At 48.3% G+C, this 22,645-nt stretch overlaps 1 protein-coding gene across 1 annotated transcript in view; it reads right to left on the bottom strand.

Moving 5' to 3' along the window:
- Positions 1–22,645, bottom strand: part of ABCC3 (ATP binding cassette subfamily C member 3) — a 51,514-nt gene that overhangs the window by 5,596 nt on the left and 23,273 nt on the right. Inside the window, exons 14-29 of the mRNA XM_055576204.1 lie at positions 22,341–22,428; positions 21,909–21,975; positions 21,556–21,682; positions 21,300–21,476; positions 12,777–12,944; positions 12,267–12,459; positions 10,707–10,821; positions 10,387–10,534; positions 10,082–10,289; positions 9,484–9,794; positions 8,148–8,347; positions 7,866–7,992; positions 6,709–6,810; positions 3,995–4,141; positions 3,686–3,844; positions 2,932–3,098 (exon numbers count right to left, since the gene is read on the bottom strand). Coding sequence (XP_055432179.1) covers positions 2,932–3,098; positions 3,686–3,844; positions 3,995–4,141; positions 6,709–6,810; positions 7,866–7,992; positions 8,148–8,347; positions 9,484–9,794; positions 10,082–10,289; positions 10,387–10,534; positions 10,707–10,821; positions 12,267–12,459; positions 12,777–12,944; positions 21,300–21,476; positions 21,556–21,682; positions 21,909–21,975; positions 22,341–22,428 — 2,504 coding nt within the window. The remainder of the gene's footprint in view (positions 1–2,931; positions 3,099–3,685; positions 3,845–3,994; positions 4,142–6,708; positions 6,811–7,865; positions 7,993–8,147; positions 8,348–9,483; positions 9,795–10,081; positions 10,290–10,386; positions 10,535–10,706; positions 10,822–12,266; positions 12,460–12,776; positions 12,945–21,299; positions 21,477–21,555; positions 21,683–21,908; positions 21,976–22,340; positions 22,429–22,645) is intronic.

Below are 22,645 nucleotides of genomic sequence, written 5' to 3'. Positions count from 1 at the left end.
GAAAGTGAAAAGTGAAAGTGAAGAGCTCAGTCGTGTCCAACCCTCAGCGACCCCATGGACGGCAGCCCACCAGGCTCCCGCGTCCCTGGGATTCTCCAGGCAAGAACACTGGAGTGGGTCGCCCTTTCCTTCTCCAATGCATGAAAGTGAAAAGTGAAAGTGAAGAGCTCAGTCGTGTCCAACCCTCAGCGACCCCATGGACGGCAGCCCACCAGGCTCCCGCGTCCCTGGGATTCTCCAGGCAAGAACACTGGAGTGGGTTGCCATTTCCTTCTCCAGTGCGTGAAAGTGGAAAGTGAAAGTGCTGTAAGTGTAAAAATACACACAGGATTTTATACTTAATATGAAAAAATGCAAGATATCCATAATAGCTTTTATATCAATTACATGTTGAAGTGATCATATTTTAAATATATTGGGCTAAATAAAATACATAATTCTAAAATTTATTTCATCCGTTTCTGTTTTCAGTGTGGCTGTCAGGCGGCATGGTGCTAAAGGAATGGAGCTGTTGTCCCATACTCCTTTTAGAGTTAAGAAAACAAAGGCACAGAGAGGTTAAGCAGCTTGCCTCAAACCACACAGCTAACACAGGCACACGTAGCTCAAGCTTTTAGACTCAGTGAGAAGTGACTCTGACTCTTTCTGATATATGACCCAGTGGCTGGGGATATAAAATCTGGGGCTATAAGGAAGCAAAGAAAGGCCTGGAGACCTCACTTTGCCCACTTCTAAACCAGAGACAAAATTGCATCCAACTCAGAAAAAATAAAAGACTTCTCTAAAGTTCTATATGTTTCCTCTGGTCTTCTCAACAGGTTCGGTCCATAACCCCCTCATTAGGCTAAGCATAGCATTGACAACCTCACAAGAGAAAACTGACTGGGGCCTTGGAGTCTCCCAGACCCAGCTGAAAGCCCAGGCATGTCTTCTCCCAGCTGTGCGCCTTTCGCCCTAGCTCAGTCTCTCTGGGGCTTGTGTGAGGAGTCTGTGAGCAGCCTGGCACACAGAATGTGCTCAGTACAGTAGACTGCCACCTGAGTTCAAATCACTAGGCCGCTCAAATATGACCTAAACCAAATCCCTTATGATTATACAGTGGATGTGGCAAATAGAGTTAAGGGATTAGATCTGGTAGACAGAATGCCTGAAGAACTATGGACGGAAGTTAGTAACGTTGTACAGGAGGCAATGACCAAAACCATCCCCAAGAAAAAGAAACACAAAAAAAGGCAAAGTGGTTGTCTGAGGAGGCCGTACAAATAGCCGAGAAAAGAAGTGAAAGGTGAAGGACAAAGGGAAAGATACACTTTCTCACCCACCTAGAGCCAGACATCCTGGAGTGTGAAGTCAGGTGGGCCTTAGGAAGCATCACTACAAACAAAGCTAGTGGAGGTGATGGAATTCCAGCTGAGCTATTTCAAATCCTAAAAGATGATGCTGTGAAAGTGCTGCACTCAACTTGCCAGCAAATTTGGAAAACTCAGCAGTGGCCACAGGACTGGAAAAGGTGTTTTCATTCCAATCCCAAAGAAAGGCAATGCCAAAGAATGCTCAAACTGTGGTACAGTTGCACTCATTTCACATGCTAGCAAGGTAATGCTCAAAATCCTTCAAGCTAGGCTTCAACAGTATATGAACTGAGAAATTCCAGATGTACAAGCTGGATTTAGAAAAGGCAGAAGAACCAGAGATCAAATTGTCAACATTTCTTGGGTCATAGAAAATGCAAGGGAATTAAAAAAAAAAATCTGCTTCATTGATTATGCTAAAGCCTTTAACTTTGTGGATCACAACAAACTGTGGAAAATTCTTAAAGAGATGGGAATACCAGATCACCTTACCTGTCTCTTGAGAAACCTGTATGCAGGACAAGAAGCAACAGAACTGGTCATGGAACAATGGACTGGTTCCAAATTGAGAAAGGAGTATATTAAGACTGTATATTGTCACCCTGCTTATTTAATTTATATGCAGAGTACATCATGCAAAATGCTGGGCTGCATGACTCACAAGCTGGAATCAAGATTACTGGGGGAAATAACAACCTCAGATATGCATGTGATACCATTCTAATGGCATAAAGTAAAGAGGAACTAAAGAGCCTCTTGTTGAAGGTGAAAGAGGAGAATGAAAAGGCTGGCTTAAAAATCAACATTCAAAAAATGAAGATCATGGCATCCAGTTCCATCACTTCATGGCAGGTAGATGGGGAAAAAATGGAAATAGTGGCAGATTTTATTTTCTTGGGCTCCAAAATCACTGTAGATAGTGACTGCAGCCATGAAATTAAAAGATGCTTGTTCTTTGGAAGAAAAGCTATGACAAACCTAGACAGCATATTAAAAAGCAGAGATATCACTTTGCTGACAAAGGTCCATATAATCAAAGCTATGGTTTTTCCAGTAGTCATATACAGAGGTGAGAGTTGGACCCTAGATAAGGCTGAGTGCCGAAGAATTGATACTTTGGAATCCTGGTGCTGGAGAAGACTCTTGAGTCCTTTGGACAGCAAGGAGACCAAACCAGTTAATCCTAAAGGAAATCAACCCTGATTAGTCACTGGAAGGACTGGTGGTGAAGCTGAAGCTCCAATACTTTGGCCACCTGATGTGAAGAGCCAACTTTCTGGAAAAGACCCTGATTCTGGGAAAGACAGGGCAGGAAGAGAAGGGGGCGACAGAGGATGAGATGGTTGGATGGCATCACTGACTCAATGGACATGAATTTGAGCAAACTCTTGGAGATAGTGAAGGACAGGGAAGCCTTATGTGCTGCAGTCAGTGGGGTTGCAAAGAGTCCGACACGATTTAGTGACTGAACCACAAGATGGGAGTGGGAGGGCAGGAGAGGGCTGGCCTGGTGTCATTTGATGCTCGATCCTCTAGTGCAGTGGAGTGCTATTCCTGACCACCCACTCCCAGCTGTTACCTGAGATTCTCCCCACCCTCGGAGCACTGGAAGTCCAGGCCTGCGGGCTGGGAGCTCACAAACGTATGCAGGTGGGACAGCTCCAAAGCTTGCCACATGTCTTCCTCTGAGTAACAGCCAAAGGGGTCCAGGTTCATGCGCAGGGTCCCCGAGAACAAGATGGGGTCCTGGGGACAAAGCAAGTCCTCAGAGGGAGGCAGCTCAGGCCCCATAGGGAGCCACGGGCCCCGAGGCCAGGGAACAAGAAAGGGATTGAGGTGGCGGCATTTCCACTGTGTCCCCAACCCTCCAGGAGGGAGGCAATAATGGCCAAGGAGATAGAAAAATGCCTGTGGGGACGTGATAAACCTCAGCTTTGCCAATCCAAAGTCCTCTGCTAAAGTAGAAACCTTGAGCCGCTAATCTGACTCCAAAGTGTCCAGTCGGCAGAAAAATACTCCAGAGAAGCCAGAAAAAGTGAAACGTAATTCAGAGCTGTGAAGCCAGGAGAGCAGGATAGAACACCTCTGGTGTGGGCCAATTGGAAGAGTCTGTGGTTCTGTTGGTCTAGGAGGTCAGAGGACAGGGTGATACTGAGCAGGATACATCTGTCCCTTCCAGACCCATGACAGGTGGTCGCTCTGTGGCTCTGCTCCTGCTGTCCTGCTCCCCAGCTTCCCAGATAGAAGTCCCGGTCTTGAACCTTAAGCTACAGGACAAGCGTGGAGCCTGCCCCTAGGGTCACTGGTCAGTGTGACCAAAGCCAGGCTAGTACCTGGGGGATAATGGTCAGCTTAGAACGCAGGTCATGGAGCCCGATGTCGGCCACATTGAGGCCGTCGATGTAGATTTCGCCCTCAGCCGCCTCCAGGATGCGGAACAGGCAGAGAGTCATGGACGATTTGCCAGCCCCAGTGCGGCCCACGATCCCCACCTGGAGCGGGTAGGAGGCTGTCAGGCAAAGGCTGGGGAGTTGGTGGGTCTGTCTCCAGGACTCCCTTGGGAGGCTAAGCAGACCCCTAGGCTGGGTACCTGCCATCCCACAGACCCACATTCCCCAGGCACAAACCCGCCCCACACGTACCTTCTCGCCACCATGCACTCGCAGACTCAGGTCCTTCAACACCAGCTCCAGGCCCGGCCGGTAGCGCACAGAATAATTTCGGAATTCCACCTCACCTTTCAGTGGCCAGCCTGCTGGCGGACGGCTGCCCTCCACCACCCAGGGGGCCTGGTCACCAGGGGAGGACAGGTTCTGCATCAGGGGGACATCTCTTCCCCAGCCCAGCCCTCTTCCATCTTCAGTCTGCCTCTCTTCCCAGGCCCCTGCCATCCTCACCTACCAGGGACCCTGGCGGGGAGCCCCTGGTGCTTGTGTGGCCCAACCTTGTGGTTCAATGACTCTATCCATCTGACATTATTCCCCACAGAACTTTGCCCTCCTCTACTCGCCTCGTGCCCAAGATCCCTAGGTAGCCCCTTCCACATGCCCCCACTCCCCCTTTCACCATTCTTTATTATTGAGTGGCTACTCCATGACAGGTAGTGGGGTAGCCAAGGTAAACTAGACAAAGTCCTTGTCCCTGTGAGGCTCACATCCTAATCTAAGGAGGCATACAATTAACAAATAAGTAAGTCTATATAATGTCAGATGGTGATGAGTATGGAGAAGTGCCTGGTGTTGCTGTTCTGTATAGGGTGGTCAGGGAAGGCTTCCTGGAGGAGGTGATATTTAAATAAAGACCTGAAGGAAGTAAAGGAACAAGACAAGTAGATATCCAGGAGAAGGGCATGCCAGGCAGAGGAAACAGCAAGGATAAATACTTCCCAGTGTGCTCTGGAGCATAGTGACAAAGGTGAGAGGTAGGAGACAGGTAGTGGAAGACCCCACCATGTAGGGCTTTGCAGGGCAGTTTAAGGACTGTTTTTTTGTTCTGTTTTTTTTTTACCTTGAGTAAGATGTAGGGCCATGCACAGAAGAATAATGTGATTTGGTATGTTTTTAAGGGATCTCTCTGCTGCTATTTGGGGAGGCAGAGGGTAGGATGTTTTGAAATGGGGGAGTCAGAGTGTCAGCAATCAAGAAACAAAGCAGCCAGTACAGATAATCTGCTCTCTTGCTGCTGCTGCTAAGTCGCTTCAGTTATGTCCAACTCTGTGCGACCCCATAGACGGCAGCCCACCAGGCTCCCCCGTCCCTGGGATCCTCCAGGCAAGAACACTGGAGTGGGTTGCCATTTCCTTCTCCAATGCATGAAAGTGAAAAGTGAAAGTGAAGTCGCTCAGTTGTGTCTGACTCTTCGAGACCCCATGGACTGTAGCCCACCAGGCTCCTCTGTCCATGGGATTTTCCAGGCAAGAGTATTGGAGTGGGGTGCCATGCTCTCTTGAGGAGGTATCAAAACAATGGGTAGCAGGATTGGGGGCAGAATTTTTGAGGCTGTGGAGAAAGGATCATGTATGTAGACAGGGTAAATTGTAATGCTAGGCATGAAGAGAGAGAATCTGAAGATCCCATAGAGTGGGGGGAGGAGGGGGTGATAAGAGAAGCCTGGAGAAAACAGGGACAGATGGGAGCCCCAGGGGCAGGAGAGGCCAGGTTGGGAGGAACAGACGGGGTGGGGGCTCAATGGGGGCTGACAGGGCAGGAGCTCAGGTCACAGAAGCCATGAAGTGCCTTCAAGAAGCAGCGAGGGGTATTTTGTCCAAATAATGCCGAGAGGTTGAGCTAGAGAAGAACAGCGAAGCATCCTTACCTCTGGAACCAAGGAAGTCACTGCTGAGTGCACCCAGTGGAGTGACAGGGCCAGAAGCCAGGCTGCAGGAGGCAGACAGGCCACCAGCTGATGAGGCAGGGGGAGAGCACCTATTTTAAAGCTAGTTTCATGACAAAGGAGAGCAGAGAAAGGGGATACAGGATACACAGGAAAGGGAGGGTTGGTTTGAGAGTCTAGAATGGAAGGTACAAGTGCGTATTTTTGCATGTGGCTGGGAATCATCCAACAGAGGGAGCAAGGTGGATGATGTAGCATGTGATTAAGGAGTGAAGTCCTCAGGTGGCCACGCGAACAAGTAGAGGGAGTGGATTTTGAAACGAGAAGGAGCATTTCCTGTTAAAAGGGAAAAGGTGAAGGGACACAGGCAGGTTTGAAAGTCTAGAGGCAGGAAGGCTGAGGGAGTTCACATCTCATAACCTATTTCCTCATTGAACTGTTAGGCAAGGTCGATGGCTGAGCACAGGGTGTGGGAGCTTAAGGAAAGGGAATGGCCAAAACAAATCTTTCTGAAACGAAACACATGCTTCTTGGAGAAGCAAGATGGGAATAGCAAGCAGTGGTGTGTGGTTATAAACTTGAAGTAAAATCAGTGGTTTTCTCTAGCAACATTTTAGCAGTCGAGCACCGGCATGTAGAAGGTAGACAGATGGGCTCAACTGGAGAGAGATGACTGAGAGAGGAAGGCGAGGGAGTTGAGAGTGTTGGCACTGGTAAAGCACAGAATCCAGGCTGGATGAACTCATGGACCGAGGGACGGAGGCAGGTCCCGGGGAGGACAAAGTACTGGGACTGAGGAGGGCTTGGAACACGGGAACTGTTATCTACTCATCAGGAATTGTCTTGTCCAACTCTGAATCCTCTATACCTCCTCACATAGACCTCTGGTTGACTCTCTTTAAGGACTGAATGAAGAGCCACCTGAAGAGCTGGCCTAAGGGGATAGAGGGATGGATGGTGGGCCATCAAGCACCCCTACCAGCTATTCTCAACTCTCCCTGCCCCAGGCTGATTCCGTACCCACCTCCATCTCCGTCTTGGAGTACTCCTTGACTCTCTCCACAGCCACAATATTAGACTCCAAGTCTGATATCGTTCGTATCATCCAGTTCAGAGCCAACGTCACCTAGCCAGAGGGACTGGGTCATAAGTGGGGCAATCTGTACTCCCTTGCCATGGCTATGGGAGGAGTTCAGACTCCTTCACTATGCTCCTATCCCAACTATGACCCAGGTAGGCCTGGGCAAACCCATAGCTATGCCAGGTGGGGCTCTAATCACAACTGTACCTCAGGCAGTGACAATGGTCCCCCATCCCAGTGTTTCTCAAACAAAAGGCTCCCCATCCCAGTGCTTCTCAAACTTTAACATGTGCAAGAAAGATTTCCCAGGGAATCTTCTTAAAATATAGCTTCTGATTCAGTAGGTTTGTGGTAGGACTAGAGAATCTACATTTCTAACAAGCTCACAGATGATGCAACTGGTCCTCGGACCACACTTCGTGAATCAAGAAGTCTTGATAGACACGCAAAAGCCAGAGCCCAGGCCTGTTGTATCAGAATCTACAGTTTAAGATCTCCAGGTGATTCATAGGCATACTGAATAGTTTGAGAAGACTGACCTGTCTGGATTGTCCTTTATTTATCAAAACTCAAAGACTTGAGTCACCTGAGGCATTGCAAATATGCTCTGCTTCACAAAAATTCCATTTGCAGTTGTTTAACCTTTTGACAATATCAGCTGATATCAGGGTGACCTGCTCAGGCTCTAGTTACCTGCTCCAGGTACTTTCTCTGCAGGCTTGTGAAATAAGGTGTAGTCTAGCTCTCCATGTCCCTGCCCCAGGACCCCTGTCAGGGTTGACCTCTAGATCTTGTGCAGGCACAGCAAATTTCTATTTGTCTCTTGGGGCCAAGCTCCAAGGCCATTTCTCTAACACTCCCAGGTAGAGACCTCCTCTGGGCTCTTAACTTTTGTCCTTCCTCCACTAAGATCTGCACACCCTGAAGTATCCCCTGCTGGTGGGAGTGACTCTCCACGCTTGAGTGGGAGCTCATAGTTTGGGGGATCAAAATCTGTGGCTGGTCCCCATTTTGGGTAGAGTGGGGTACTCAGGAGATGCTTATGAAACCTGGCCTCTGCCCCGGGGCGGCCCTACTCTGGGGCTGAGACCTCTGTGTACCTGTAGGGCATAGGACACAGACAGGCCCACCAGTCCTGGGCTCAGGCTGCTTCTTCCAGTCACAGCGAAGAGTGCAGCAAAGAGCACAACACAGTTGCCCACGAACTCCACTCGGATCCCCAGCCACCTGTAGAGATCAGGCAAGGAGGAAATGGGGCAGATGCAAGAAGGGGGCTGTTTAGGGGAAAGGAGGGGCTTGGACCCAGAACACCAGGGTCTCTCCTGCAGAGACCCTGGCGGAAACTCATGGAAGGAGCAGGGGCTGACGGAGCAGTTTCTGACCTATTGGAGGCAATGTAGGGGTAGCAGCTCTTCTGGTTGGTGTCCACCTTAGCATCATTGATGGTCTCAAAGTCCTGGCTGCGGCCGTAGGCCCGGATGACGCTGGAGCCAGTCACCGTCTCCGAAAAGTGGGAATAAATGGGCGAGCGGCTGACAGATTCCAGCCGCTTCAGCTGCCGTGAGGTAGCCACGTAGAACCGCTGACAGAGGTTGGAGAAAGAACTTAGTCAGGACCCTGGAATCCTAGCTCAGTCCTGCGTGTCCTCTGGGCCCGTCTGAGCCACCTCCCCGTCTGTCCCACTGCCCCATCAGACCTCACTCCGTTCCCTCACCCGAAAGAACCCAAGACTTGGGATCCTGATATGGCTCCACGAACTCCTCCCACTCTCTTCCCTCTGGTCAGCTCTGCTCAGTCTTTCGGCCACTTTGTCCACAAAGCCTTTCCCGATTCCCTCTCAGCTCCTGGCCACTCACTCTGCAGGCCTGAATTATCGCACTGACTTCATTTTGCCTCCCAAGTCAGTGACAATGCCTGTCTCCACTTAGGGGCCTGGCAATGTGTTCACACAATCAAAATTTTGCAACATTTTCAAAAATAAGATAATTTCGTATTCTTTTTCTTAAAGAACCTCTCCCCACTCCACCCCTCAATTATTTAAATGTCAGCCCCACAAAACCACAGTCTGCCTCCATCTTCCATCCTCTACCCTGTGGGCCCCAAGATGGCCAGGGCCATGCAGGATGTACAGCTGAAAGTCCCTGTCCCAGGACAGAATGCAGCCCCGGTCACAGTCTTCACACACAGGCCTGAGCTTCAGCCACCAGTGGGTTACCTTCATCAACTGATTAACGGCAGGACAGGGGATCAGCAACACAAATGCCTTTTACAGTTAGCTGTATCTGAATATTATCAGTCATCTATGTTAAAAGCCATGTAAGTTTATAAAATAAGCATCATATGCATCATGTATCATACATGCATCATATGATATGGCCTGTAAGTTTAGATGGTACCTAAAAACAAGGGAAGGATAATGTGTCTTAAACTGTTGACAATATTTTAATAAAAAATAGCCAGCAGGAAGGAGTTCCAGGGCCAGTCATAATTTACAAGGATTTAATTTTATCCTATTGATAACTCTATGAGGTGGGATCGATGATTCTATTTTACAGGTGAGGAAAATGAGTTTCACAAAGGTGTTTACTGAATCAAATCCAGCTGTAAAGGTGAAGGGGGTGTGCCCTCCCTACATCTGCCACAGGTGGCCCCCAAGACAGCCCGGCCCACACAACAGCCACGCTCACGCTAAGTCATGCCCACGCACTCAGGGCACACCTGGACAAAGAGGTAGAGGACAGCCAAAGGCAGGATGACCACAGCAAAGAGCGGCGTGCTGGCCACGATGACCACAAGGGTGGAGATGGAGTTGTAGAAGGAATTCAGCAGCATGAGGATGGTGGGAGCCAGAAGCTCATCAATGACGTAGATGTCCTTGGAGAAGCGGTTGAGGATGCGGCCTGAGGGCGTCGTATCAAAGAAGGACTGTGGCGAGCGCATCTTGTTGTGCAGCAGCGCCTGGTGAAGCAAGCGGGCAGCTTGGACACCACCCACTGCCATCGTGATAGCTGACAGCATCACCAGGAGCCCTGATGGAGGAGGCAGAGGGGTGCTTGTTCACCTGGGCCAGGTAGCACAGTGCAGGGGCAAGTTCCCAGACGAGGGATCTCCTCGGTGAACTAGGCAGACTCAAAGGCAGGGCATAGCTAGGATGAGCTAGACAGGTCCAGAGGCAGGTAGACTGCTAGGGCGGGTCAGGGAGTCACTATGGTTGTGAAGGTGGAGAGAGAGTCAGAGGCAAGGGCGTGGTTACCCAGCAGCGCAGAGATGAGGAAGGAAACACTGGCGCCCCCTCTAAGTATCTCTGCAGGCTCACCTTGCAGAATTCCCAAGGCGGCGTAGACACCTAGCCTGTAGGAGGTGCTGTTCTGCTGGTTGTCCACCGCAGCCTCATCGGTCCAGGCACTGAGCCACACGTTGGCCCCAATGGCAGCTGCGCTTTGACCCCCATACAGCAGACAGATGACCAGAGCGGTCCAGAGTCCCACAGCCTTGGCGTAATCCCAGTACACGCTCAGCTTCACCTGTGTGGCCACAGCGGTCAAACAGAGGACTCCCATGAGCCCCGAGAGTGCTAGGGGCCTGCCAGCCTCTCCAGCCTTCCTCGCCCACCCTACTCACAGTGCCCAGCTCTGTCTTCTCCTCCTGGGTCAACATGTGGCTCGCCTTTGCCTCGGTTGCCGGCATGACCTTTTCTGCCGCACCCTGGCGCCTCCTGGGCACAGACCGACCCTGGCCCTCTCCTTCTGAGGACATGGCACTCAGCTGTCTGTGGAGGCAACAGATCAGGCCCAGAGATGCGGCCTCCAGCACAACCACAGACAGAGCCCCAGCTGGAGCCCCGGGGAGTGTCAGCGAGAACACCCACCTGCCCCACTCCCCAGCAGGTCGTGGGGGCCCTGCCACCGTCTCCCAGGGGTGGACAGTCCTCAGGAGCTCACCTCATAAACTGCTTCTGGACCTCGTACGTCACGGGCTCATTATCTGTCAGGTCTGTGTGATTGCTGAGCGTGTCTTCAATCATCAACACCCCCTCATCCTCTTTGTCCTCCAAGGCTGCAGTGGGGAGGTAGAAAGGAGAGGTTGGCAAGCTCACCCTGCAAGGCCCTGCTATCCCCCAGTCCCACTCCAATGACAAGGCCTGAATGGATAAGCAAAAGGGAAAGACAAGAGGGACTGTGAGGGCAGCAAGAACAACAATAAAAATAAATGACCAGTTTTGTGTTGAGAAAAAAAAGAGGCAGCAAGAAAGACTTATGTTAGACAGGAAGAAAAGCTTCCCATCAGGGACTGTGTAGAAGAGGATTCAAATATAAGGGTCAGGAGCTTGGGCTCTGGAGTCAGCCTGGCTGAGCTTAAATCCCACTTCCTCACCACATGACTTTAGGTGGGCATGTAAAGTGGGGATAATAATAGTACCTACTTCATCGTGTCATTGTGAGGATTAAAGGAAGGAATGTGTGTCAAGAGCTTGCAACAGGCACAGCCCTTAGTAAATGCTTAAGACAGGTTAACTGCATATACGGAAGTAGACAAGAAAGCCCAGGAGAAGGTCTGAGAGCCAGCCCGGAGCCTGAGGTTGAAGAGCCAGGACTGAACAAGGGGGTCTCAATGTCTCAATATGCTCCATGAGAAGGGTCTCAGTAGTACTATCAACAGTGCTGTCTCACTATTGCTGGAATAGTGCCTGGACAAAGTTAGCTGCTCAATAAATAAATATTTGTTGATAAATAAATGACTTTTCTAAGCATTTCCATAGTCAAAGGTATGGTTTTTCCAGTAGTCATGTATGGACGTGAGAGTTGGACCATAAAGAAGGCTGAGCGCCAAAGAATTGATGCTTTTGAACTGTGGTGTTGGAGAAGACCCTTGAGAGTCCCCTGAACTGCAAGGAGGTCAAACCAGTCCATCCTAAAGGAAATCAATCCTGAATATTCATTGGAAGGACTGATGTTGAAGCTGAAGCTCCAATACTTTGGCCACCTGATGCGAAGAGCCGACTCATTGGAAAAGACCATGATGCCGGGAAAGATTGAAGGCAGGAGGAGAAGGGGACGATACTGGATGAGATGGTTGGATGGCATCACCGACTCAATGGACATGGGTTTGAGCAAGCTCTGGGAGATGGTAAAGGACAGGGAAGCCTGGCTGCAGTCCATGGGGTCACAAAGAGTTGGACACGACTGAGCGACTGAACAACAAAAAGCACTTGCATATTTACTAAACAATTCATCTGTAAAACAGCCTTGCTGTACAAGCTGGGCCTGGGCCCGTGGGCCATTTCGACATATAGGAAGACTGAGGGAAGAGAAGGAGGAGGAGGGACTCGACTTCATCCAGTTTACTTTCCCTCTTGCTGATGTCTGACATCACACGGATAATCCAAGTACTCCAGAACCTCCCTGCACAACACCGGGGCTGTCCAGAGATGCTCAGATGCCCCAGGACAGAGGAGATGCAGGGAAGGGAGGGGAATATGAAGAGCCAAGGATGGCAGATACCTGGCCTGTTGTTGGCTTCCTGGTGCTCCTTGTCCTCATCCGGTGCATAGTTGCGGAGGAAGTTGGCAAAGGAGCCATCCCGCTGCAGCAGGGCCGAGTAGGTGCCCATCTCAGACACATGCCCGTCAGATAGCACTATGACGAAGTCCGTCTGGGGCAGGAAGCTGATGCCGTGCGTCACTAGCACCCGGGTCTGGGGTGAAGGCCGCAGGCTATCACGCCTGCTGCCCTCAGCATAAACCCCTGGCACAGTGCAGGGCCACGGAGCAAGCGTGAGGTGCCTGAGTGCCAGCAGCATGTGCAGGCACGTCAGGGACTCAGCCTGGCTCTCCAAAGGCAACTCAGTGCCCGAGGGGCATTGCCTACCCCTGCCCCAGGTTTCCCCAGTTGCCCAGCCTGTTCCTTAGGTACTCCATAAGTCCAGGTCTCACCAAACCCCTTGGCCTCCCACCCGTCCTCTCCTGTGGCCTTAGACTTCAGTTTAGCCTGCTTAGCCTCTGGGAGCCTCACCTTTCCTGCCAGCACACCTTCTGGCCCAATGACTTGGTCAAAGATATGTTTGGCCACATGGGAGTCCACGGCTGACAGCGGGTCATCCAGCAAAAAAATGTCGGCATCACTATAAACAGCTCGGGCCACGCTGACACGTTGACGCTGGCCCCCAGACAGGTTAATGCCCTGAAGGAAAAGGGAGGTGAGAAGTGTGTATTGGGTGGAAGGGGACACAAGGGGGACAAACGCCCTGTCTATTATCATTCAGCAAGGCAGACCTCTAAATTCACATTTCATTTGCCTGGTCCTGTCCCTGGGAGGCTCTAAGCTCATGGACGAAGCGGTGGTGGCTCTCAGAGTCCTCCCAGAGCAGGTGAGGACAACTTGCTCCCTGCCCAGCTGGTTTCCCTACCTTCCACCGTCTTACTCTGCTACTGCTAAGTCGCTTCAGTTGTGTCCAAATCTGTGCGACCCCATAGACGGCAGCGCACCAGGCTCCCCCGTCTCTGGGATTCTCCAGGCAAGAACACTGGAGCGGGTTGCCATTTCCTTCTCCAATGCATGAAAGTGAAAAGTGAAAGTGAAGTCGCTCAGTCGTGTCCGACCCTCAGTGACCCCATGGACTGCAGCCTACCAGGCTCCTCCGTCCATCTTACTCGAGGAGGCTGGAAATCCCCAGGAGGTAATAGACCTTTCGGCCTCCCATCGCCCATATGGTCTGCAGATGACTCTCGTAACAATTGTCGCTTCTGGTCCTCATGTCAGTCTTTCCAGGGAGGTATCACTAGCCCCACTTTCTAGATGAAGAAACTAAAGCCCAAGATGTTAATGACTTCATCCAAAGTCCAAACTATTAAGGGCAAAAGCAAGAATGGAGACCCAGCATCCACCCCAGAGTTCATCAATGCTGAGATCATTCACATACCAGAGGGAAAGTAAGATCACTCTTAAACTCATTATGCAGAAACTCAGATACGTAGCAGCAAGGCAGACCCCAGAGGTACACCTTGCTTTCCTGCCACCAGCTTTCCTCATTCCCTCCAGGTCAGGCTCAGCTCATTAGGGGTACCCTGAGAAACTGACCCCTGGGGACAGCAAATGTGGGGTGGGAGCTGCAGCTGCTGAGAAACGAGGGCTGCATGGCAGCTATAGTGACTGAGACGTGAATATGTCTGCATTCGACCAGGCAGGCTTCCTTCAGTGCTACTATGTTCTGGGCACCAAATTAGGCTTGTAAGGTCAGTGTGGGTCCAGGAGAGATGGGAAGGAGAAGTTAGACTGTAGATGGGGAGGTCTGCTCTGGGTTCCTATAATCTCAGACTCCTTCTTAAAAGTTTCTCATCCCCACTTCCAGGCTCAGGCCCAAATGACTTCCCCAGACCAACACGAGAGCCTCCCCACTGGTTCCTGTGCCTCTGGGCCCCTTCACACTGCAGCCAGGGCAGCTTTTCAAAATGAGATTCATGTCCTTGCTTAAAACTCTTCACTGACAAATTGAACATCAAAATAAAAAATTATGGTAATGGATTATAATCCACTGAATCACATAAGCAAACATGAGCCCACAGTGATAGAAAGAAACTAAAGAATAAGTAAAAGGGGAGGAAAGGAAAGCTCTTAGAGTAAAATGCCAACTAATAATCATAGAAAGAATGGAGTTACAAAATCAAGATTTGGCCCACATCATAGTAACACTGACTCAGGCAAAAATCAATGAAGGTTATAAAATGAAATCATCAATGGACGACATCATCTCAAGCAAGAGATTGAAGTTAACATTAGTCAGTAAGACATGAACTGACATCATGTGCTTCCTGATATGAGGCACCAAGGATACAACATTACTTCTTTGGTTCCCCATCCCCCTGCAAAAAAAAACCACAACTAATTGTGTTCAAATTGAGAAACTTTTTGCCAAACACCTGGCCTGTATTCTTCAAAAGTGTTGATATTCTAAAAGACAGACTTGGGACTTCCCTGGTGGTCTACTGGTTAAGAATTTGCTTTCCAATGCAGAGGATGCAGGTTCAAACCCTGGTTGGGGAACTAAGATCCCACATGCTGTGGAGCAACTAAGCCCTCACACTGTAACTACTGAGCCTGCCCACTTCAACTCGAGAGCCTACATGCCACAGAGTACAGAGCCCACATGCTCTGGAGCCTGTGTGCCACAATTAGAGAGAAGCCTGCATGGTGTAAGGAAGAGCCCAAAGAAAGAGCTCTTATGCCACAACAAAGATACTGCATGATGCAACTAAGGCCCCACGCAGCCAAAAATAAATACATAAATATTTAAAAATAAAATAAAAGACAGAGACTGAGAAGTTATCCAGATTGACAGAGAATGAAGAGATATGACAACTAAAGGCAACTCATGATCCTGGATTGAATTCTAGACCAGGAAAGAAAACAACTAAAAAAGACATTACTGGGATAAACGATGACATTTCAAAGGTCAGACAGTGATTTTTAGATTGTAACACTATATTAGTGATAAATTTCTTGATTTTGATGACTTAACCATAGATCCGTAAGAGAATGCCTTTGTTTTGAAGGAAAATACTTTGAAATCTTTAGTATCTAAAAAGAGGTGAAACTCTAAAATTCTTAGAAGAAAACACAGGGAAAAAGTTTCATGACATTGGACTTGGCAATGACTTTATGAATATAACATCAAAAGCACAAGCAACAAAAGTAAAAATAGAAAAACTGGATCACATTAAAACTGAAACCTTCAGTGTAATCAAAGGACTCAATCAGCAAAGTGAAAAGGCAGCCTTCAGAATAGAAGACAATATCTGCAACTCATATATCTGATAGGGGGTTACCATCTACTATATATAAAGAACTCCTACAATTCAACAACAAAAAACTAAACAACTTGATTAAAATGTGGACAAAGGACTTTACTAGACATTTCTCCAAGGAAGATATACAAACTGCCGACAAACACACGTAAAGGTGTTTTTAACGTTACTTTTACTTACCTAACCATTCAATATCACAGTAATCCAAATCTATGCCCCAACCAGTAACGTTGAAGAAGCTGAAGTTGAACAGTTCTATGAAGACCTACAAGACCTTTTAGAACTAACACCCAAAAAAGATGTCCTTTTCATTATAGGGGACTGGAATGCAAAAGTAGGAAGTCAAGAAACCCCTGGAGTAACAGGCAAATTTGGCCTTGGAATATGGAATGAAGCAGGGCAAAGACTAATAGAGTTTTGCCAAGAAAATGCACTGGTCATAGCAAACACCCTCTTCCAACAACACAAGAGAAGACTCTACACATGGACATCACCAGATGGTCAACACCGAAATCAGACTGATTATATTCTTTGCAGCCAAAGATGGTGAAGCTCTATACAGTCAGCAAAAACAAGACCGGGAGCTGACTGTGGCTCAGATCATGAACTCCTTATTGTCAAATTCAGACTTAAATTGAAGAAAGTAGGGAAAACCACTAGACCATTCAGGTATGACCTAAATCAAATCCCTTATGATTATACAGTGGAAGTGAGAAATAGATTTAAGGGCCTAGATCTGATAGATAGAGTGCCTGATGAACTATGGACTGAGGTTCGTGACATTGTACAGGAGACAGGGATCAAGACCATCCTCATGGAAAAAAAATGCAAAAAAGCAAAATGGCTGTCTGGAGAGGCCTTACAAATAGCTGTGAAAAGAAGAGAAGCGAAAAGCAAAGGAGAAAAGGAAAGATATAAACATCTGAATGCAGAGTTCCAAAGAATAGCAAGAAGAGATAAGAAAGCCTTCTTCAGCGATCAATGCAAAGAAATAGAGGAAAACAACAGACTGGGAAAGACTAGGGATCTCTTCAAGAAAATCAGAGATACCAAAGGAACATTTCATGCAAAGATGAGCTCAATAAAGGACAGAAATGGTATGGACCTAACAGAAGCAGAAGAGATTAAGAAGAGATGGCAAGAATACACAGAAGAACTATACAAAAAAGATCTTCACGACCCAGATAATCACGATGGTATGATCACTGACCTAGAGCCAGACATCCTGGAATGTGAAGTCAAGTGGGCCTTAGAAAGCATCACTATGAACAAAGCTAGTGGAGGTGATGGAATTCCAGTTGAGCTATTTCAAATCCTGAAAGATGATGCTGTGAAAGTGCTGCACTCAATATGCCAGCAAATTGGAAAACTCAGCAGTGGCCACAGGACTGGAAAAGGTCAGTTTTCATTCCAATCCCAAAGAAAGGCAATGCCAAAGAATGCTCAAACTACCGCACAATTGCACTCATCTCACACACTAGTAAAGTAATGCTCAAAATTCTCCAAGCCAGGCTTCAGCAATATGTGAACCGTGAACTTCCTGATGTTCAAGCTGGTTTTAGAAAAGGCAGAGGAACCAGAGATCAAATTGCCAACATCCGCTGGATCATGGAAAAAGCAAGAGAGTTCCAGAAAAACATCTAGTTCTGCTTTATTGACTATGCCAAAGCCTTTGACTGTGTGGATCACAATAAACTGTGGAAAATTCTTCAAGAGATGGGAATACCAGACCACCTGACCTGCCTCTTGAGAAATTTGTATGCAGGTCAGGAAGCAACAGTTCGAACTGGACATGGAACAACAGACTGGTTCCAAATAGGAAAAGGAGTACATCAAGGCTGTATATTGTCACCCTGTTTATTTAACTTATATGCAGAGTACATCATGAGAAACGCTGGACTGGAAGAAACACAAGCTGGAATCAAGATTGCCGGGAGAAATATCAATAACCTCAGATATGCAGATGACACCACCCTTATGGCAGAAAGTGAAGAGGAACTCAAAAGCCTCTTGATGAAAGTGAAAGTGGAGAGTGAAAAAGTTGGCTTAAAGCTCAACATTCAGAAAACGAAGATCATGGCATCCGGTCCCACCACTTCATGGGAAATAGATGGGGAAACAGTGGAAACAGAGTCAGACTTTATTTTTCTGGGCTCCAAAATCACTACAGATGGTGACTGCAGCCATGAAATTAAAAGACGCTTACTCCTTGGAAGGAAAGTTATGACCAACCTAGATAGCATATTCAAAAGCAGAGACATTACTTTGCCAACAAAGGTTCGTCTAGTCAAGGCTATGGTTTTTCCTGTGGTCATGTATGGATGTGAGAGTTGGACTGTGAAGAAGGCTGATCGCCGAAGAATTGATGCTTTTGAACTGTGGTGCTGGAGAAGACTCTTGAGAGTCCCTTGGACTGCAAGGAGATCCAACCAGTCCATTCTGAAGATCAGCCCTGGGATTTCTTTGGAGGGACTGATGCTGAAGCTGAAACTCCAGTACTTTGGCCACCTTATGAGAAGAGTTGACTCATTGGAAAAGACTCTGATGCTGGGAGGGATTGGGGGCAAGAGGAGAAGGGGATGACAGAGGATGAGATGGCTGGATGGCATCACTGACTTGATGGACGTGAGTCTGAGTGAACTCCGGGAGTTGGTGATGGACAGGGAGGCCTGGCGTGCTGCGATTCATGGGGTCGCAAAGAGTCGGACACGACTGAGCGACTGATATGATCTGATCTGATCTGATACTTATATTACTTTACTTATGTAAAGGTGTTTCAACATTACTAATGACTGGGAAATGCAAATTGAAATGTCAATGAAATATCATCTCACATCCATTAGAATGGTTATTATCAAAAAACAAAACCATAAAAGCAAACAACCACCCCAGAAAACAAGTGTTGTCCAGGATGTGTGCAAGTTGTACCCTTTGTGCACTGTTGGTGGGAAGATAACACAGTGCAGCCATCATGGAAAACAGCATGGTAGCTCCTCAAAGAATAAAAATATAGAATTGATTTACAAATTCCACTAGGGTCTTAAAAAGACCTTTGCCCACATTCATAGTAGTATTAGTCACAATATATGAAAGGTGGAAGCAACCCAAGTGTCCACTGAGGGGTGAATGGATAAGTAAAAGCTGTTGTTTAATGGGTACAGAATTTTAGTTTTGTAAGATAAAAAGAGTTCTGGAGATTGGTTGCACAACAGTGTGAATGAACTTAACGTTACTGATCTATATACTTCTAAAGATTTTTAAGTTAAAGATTTATGTTTTGGGGACTTCCTTCATAGTCCAGTGGTTAAGAATCTGCCTTCCAACGCAGGGGACAGGAGTTCAAGCCTTGCTTGGTCGGGGAACTAAGAGCCCACATGCCCTGGGGCAACCAAGCCCTTATGCCAGCTACTGCCAGCACGCTCTAGAGCCCGTGCACTGCGACTAAAGAAACCTTCCACCACAGCCAAGACCCAGCACAGCCAAAAACCGATTTCTGTTGTGTATGTTTTGCAGCAGCCAAAATTTAATAAATTAATACAAAAATAGAAACTTTGATTGATATCCCATGGTTTCTAGGGTAAAGATCAAAACCTTAACTAAAGTCATCAAAGTTCTACGTAATTACCCTGCATCTTTTGCACCCTGCTAACCTCCAGTCACACCAAATTGCATCGAATGCCCTCCATCCATAACCCTAACACTAACCCTCAAAGAAGCAACAGCTAGAACCGGACATGGAACAACGGACTGGTTCCAAATTGGGAAAGGCGTACGTCAAGGGTGTATATTGTCACCCTGTTCATTTAACTTATATGCAGAGTACATCATGTGAAATGCCGGGCTGGATGAAGCACAAGCTGGAATCAAGATTGCCGGGAGAAATATCAATAACCTCAGATATGCAGATGACACCACCCTTATGGCAGAAAGTGAAGAAGAACTGAAGAGCCTCTTGATGAAAGTGAAAGAGGAGAGGAAAAAGCTGGCTTAAAAACTCAACATTCAAAAAACTAAGATCATGGCATCCAGTCCCACCACTTCATGGCAAATAGATGGGGAAACAAGGGAAACAGTGACAGACTTTATTTTCTTGGGCTCCAAAATCACTGCAGATGGTGACTGCAGCCATGAAATCAAAAGATGCTTGCTCCTTGAAAGAAAAGTTATGACCAACCTAGGTACCATATTAAAAAGCAGAGGCATTTCTTTGCCAACAAAGGTCCATCTAGTCAAAGCTATGGTTTTTCCAGTAGTCATGTATGGATGTGAGAACTGGACTATAAAGAAAACTGAGCTCCAAAGAATTGATGCTTTTGAACTGTGGTGTTGGAGAAGACTCTTGAGAGTCCCTTGGACTGCAAGGAGATCCAACCAGTCCATCCTAAAGGAAATCAGTCCTGAATATTCATTAGAAGGACTGATGTTGAAGCTGAAGCTCCAATACTTTGGCCACCTGATATGAAGAACGGACTCATTGGAAAAGACCCTGATGCTGGGGAAAGATTGAAGGCAGAAGGAAAAGGGGACGACAGAGGATGAGATGGTTGGATAGCATCACTGACTCGATAGACATGCATTTGAACAAGCTCTGGGAGTTGGTGATGGACAGGGAAGCCTGGCATGCTGTCATGGGGTCGCAAAGAGTTGGAGACGACTGAGTGACAGAAATGAACCGAACTGAACCCTTAAAGGTTTTCTATCACCCTTGGTAAAAGCCGTAGTCCTTACGGTAGACTTAAGGCCCTATGTCTGCTGCCTGGACACCTCACTGACTTCATTTCCTCCTCCTCATCCCTGCTCATTTCATTCCAGCCACACTGTTCTTCTCGCTGGTCCTTAAATGCCCCAGTCACACTCCTGCCTCAGAGCCTTTGCACTTAGTGCTCTCTCTGCCTCAAATGTCCCAGACAGGGCTTCATGTTCCCAGATACAGACCACTCCTTTGTTCAAGGCTCCAGTTCTCAGTGAGGCTTTCACAAAGCATACTGATAATACAACCTCGCACATCCTTTCCTCTTAGCATTCACCTAATATTATATATTTTACTGATTTATCTGGCTAACATCTCTTTCTCCACTAGAATGTAAGCTATATGAGGGCAGAGATTTTAGTCTGGTGTGTTGACTAATGTATGGGCTGCCTGTATGGTGCTAGTGGTAAAGAACCCACCTGGCAATGCAGGAGATACACGAGATGTGGGTTTGATCCCTGGGTCAGGAAGATCCCCTGGAAAAGGGCATGGCAACCCACTCCAGCATTCTTACCTAGAGAATCTCATGGACAGAGGAGCCTGGAGGAATCATTCCATGAGGTCACAAGGAGCTGTACACGACTGAAGTGACTTAGCATGCACACACATTTACTAATGTATAATATTGCCTGGCATATAGTAGGTATGTCATAAAATCTGATGAATGATAAGAGCTTCTTCCTTAGCTGTTAAGATTCAGCTCAAAAGTGATGCTTTTCCTTATGCAGACTACCTCTTTACTCCTTCCCAGTACCTTGAACAGGCCTTTAGCCTGGCCTCCAGGACATTCTACAGCCCCTACCTGTTTACAAGTCAGCTTCCCCCAGTAGTAGATCTGCTCTACCAGTGCCTTGCACAGAGCTAGGCATGACATCATTAATAGATGAATATGTGAATGAATGAATGCATATTTGGATCTGAGCTGGATTGAGGTTGGCAGCTGTATGTGCTAACTCCCCCAGAGAGTGAGAGAACAGACTGTACCTTCTCTCCGATCTCTGTCTGGTCCCCACCAGGCAGAACCTCCAGATCAGCTAGCAGGGCACAGGCCTCCAGAGCCTTGTGGTACCGCTTGGGGTCCAGGACTTGACCAAATAACACGTTTTCCTGAAGAGTGCAGTTCTGGATCCATGCCTGCTGGGGCACGTAGGCCACGGAACCCTGGCCAAAGGAGAAGTACCTCAGGGTTTGCCCAAGGCCTGACCAAGCTTCCCTTCCCAGTAATCCCTGCCCCTCTCACCTTCATATACACCTTGCCTTCCAGCTTCTCCATCTCTCCCAGCAGGGCAGATAACAGGGAGGACTTCCCACAACCCACAGGCCCCACCACAGCCACTAGTGCCCCCTTTGGCACCTGGATATCTAGGCTGGGGTAAGGAGACAAGCAGCCCAGTCAGAGGAGGAATCGAGGTTTTGTCCCCCACCTTCCACCTGAAGACCCAAGCTCTCCTCCCTTTCAGACAGCACCCTGGCAAGCTGAGGCTCTTCCTGCTTCCCAGGTCAAAAACTGAAGGGTGGGAGTGGGGTGGGTTCTGCTACGATCTGAGCTGTGGTCCACTTTAGGCAGCTGAGAAGGGAAGGAGAGGCTGGTACCTGTGCAGGGCGGGTGGCAGGTCCTGGGCCCACGTAAAGGTGCCATTGTGTATGACGACAGCGTAGCCTGGGAAGACAGAGGTTTACAGGGTCAGGGGGCCCAGGGCAGGGGAGAGGATCCCTGGGCGGAAGAGCCCTGGGGAAAGGAGCCAACGGGGAGCACAGGGAAGCTTGCGGGTGGTGAGGGGGAGCTGGCAGGAAGTCCCAGGGAGGAGTAAGAAGCGCCCTAGAGAAGGAAGGTGATGGGGGGGGGGGACTGGGGAGGGGTAACTGAGGAGAGTAAAGAACCAGAAGAGGGAGAAGGCAGAATGAGGGCAGATGGGAAAGGAGGATGAAGAAAAGGAGGCCACAAGAGAAAAGTTAAAAGTTTGAAACAGAATTTTCTGGAGAAGTGGCTGGGTTAAGGGAAGCCCAGGTAGAGGCTGTCTGGACCTGGGGTGATGGTCTTTCTTTCCACACACTGAGGGTCAAGTTCATCTTGGCTCAGGAAATGCTGGATCCGTTTCAAAGACACACTGGTCTGCAGGCAGAGGGTGTGAGTCAGCCCTGGAAGCTATGCCTTTCTTACACCCATCTCCTCTTACCCTTGCTGGCCCCCAACTTCCTGGGTGAGGCTGGGCCCCCTGAGGGCCCAGATGCTGGTGCTGGGTCCCTTCTCATGCCTGAGTCTTGGCTGGCTCCCACTGCCAAAGATAGGGTCCATGTTGGTAAGAGGAGGCTGTCTCCAGAACTTGGGT

Source organism: Bubalus kerabau, chromosome 4, assembly GCF_029407905.1.
Source record: "Bubalus kerabau isolate K-KA32 ecotype Philippines breed swamp buffalo chromosome 4, PCC_UOA_SB_1v2, whole genome shotgun sequence".
Lineage (NCBI taxonomy): Eukaryota > Metazoa > Chordata > Mammalia > Artiodactyla > Bovidae > Bubalus > Bubalus kerabau.
This window is presented reverse-complemented; position numbering and strand designations above follow the sequence as displayed.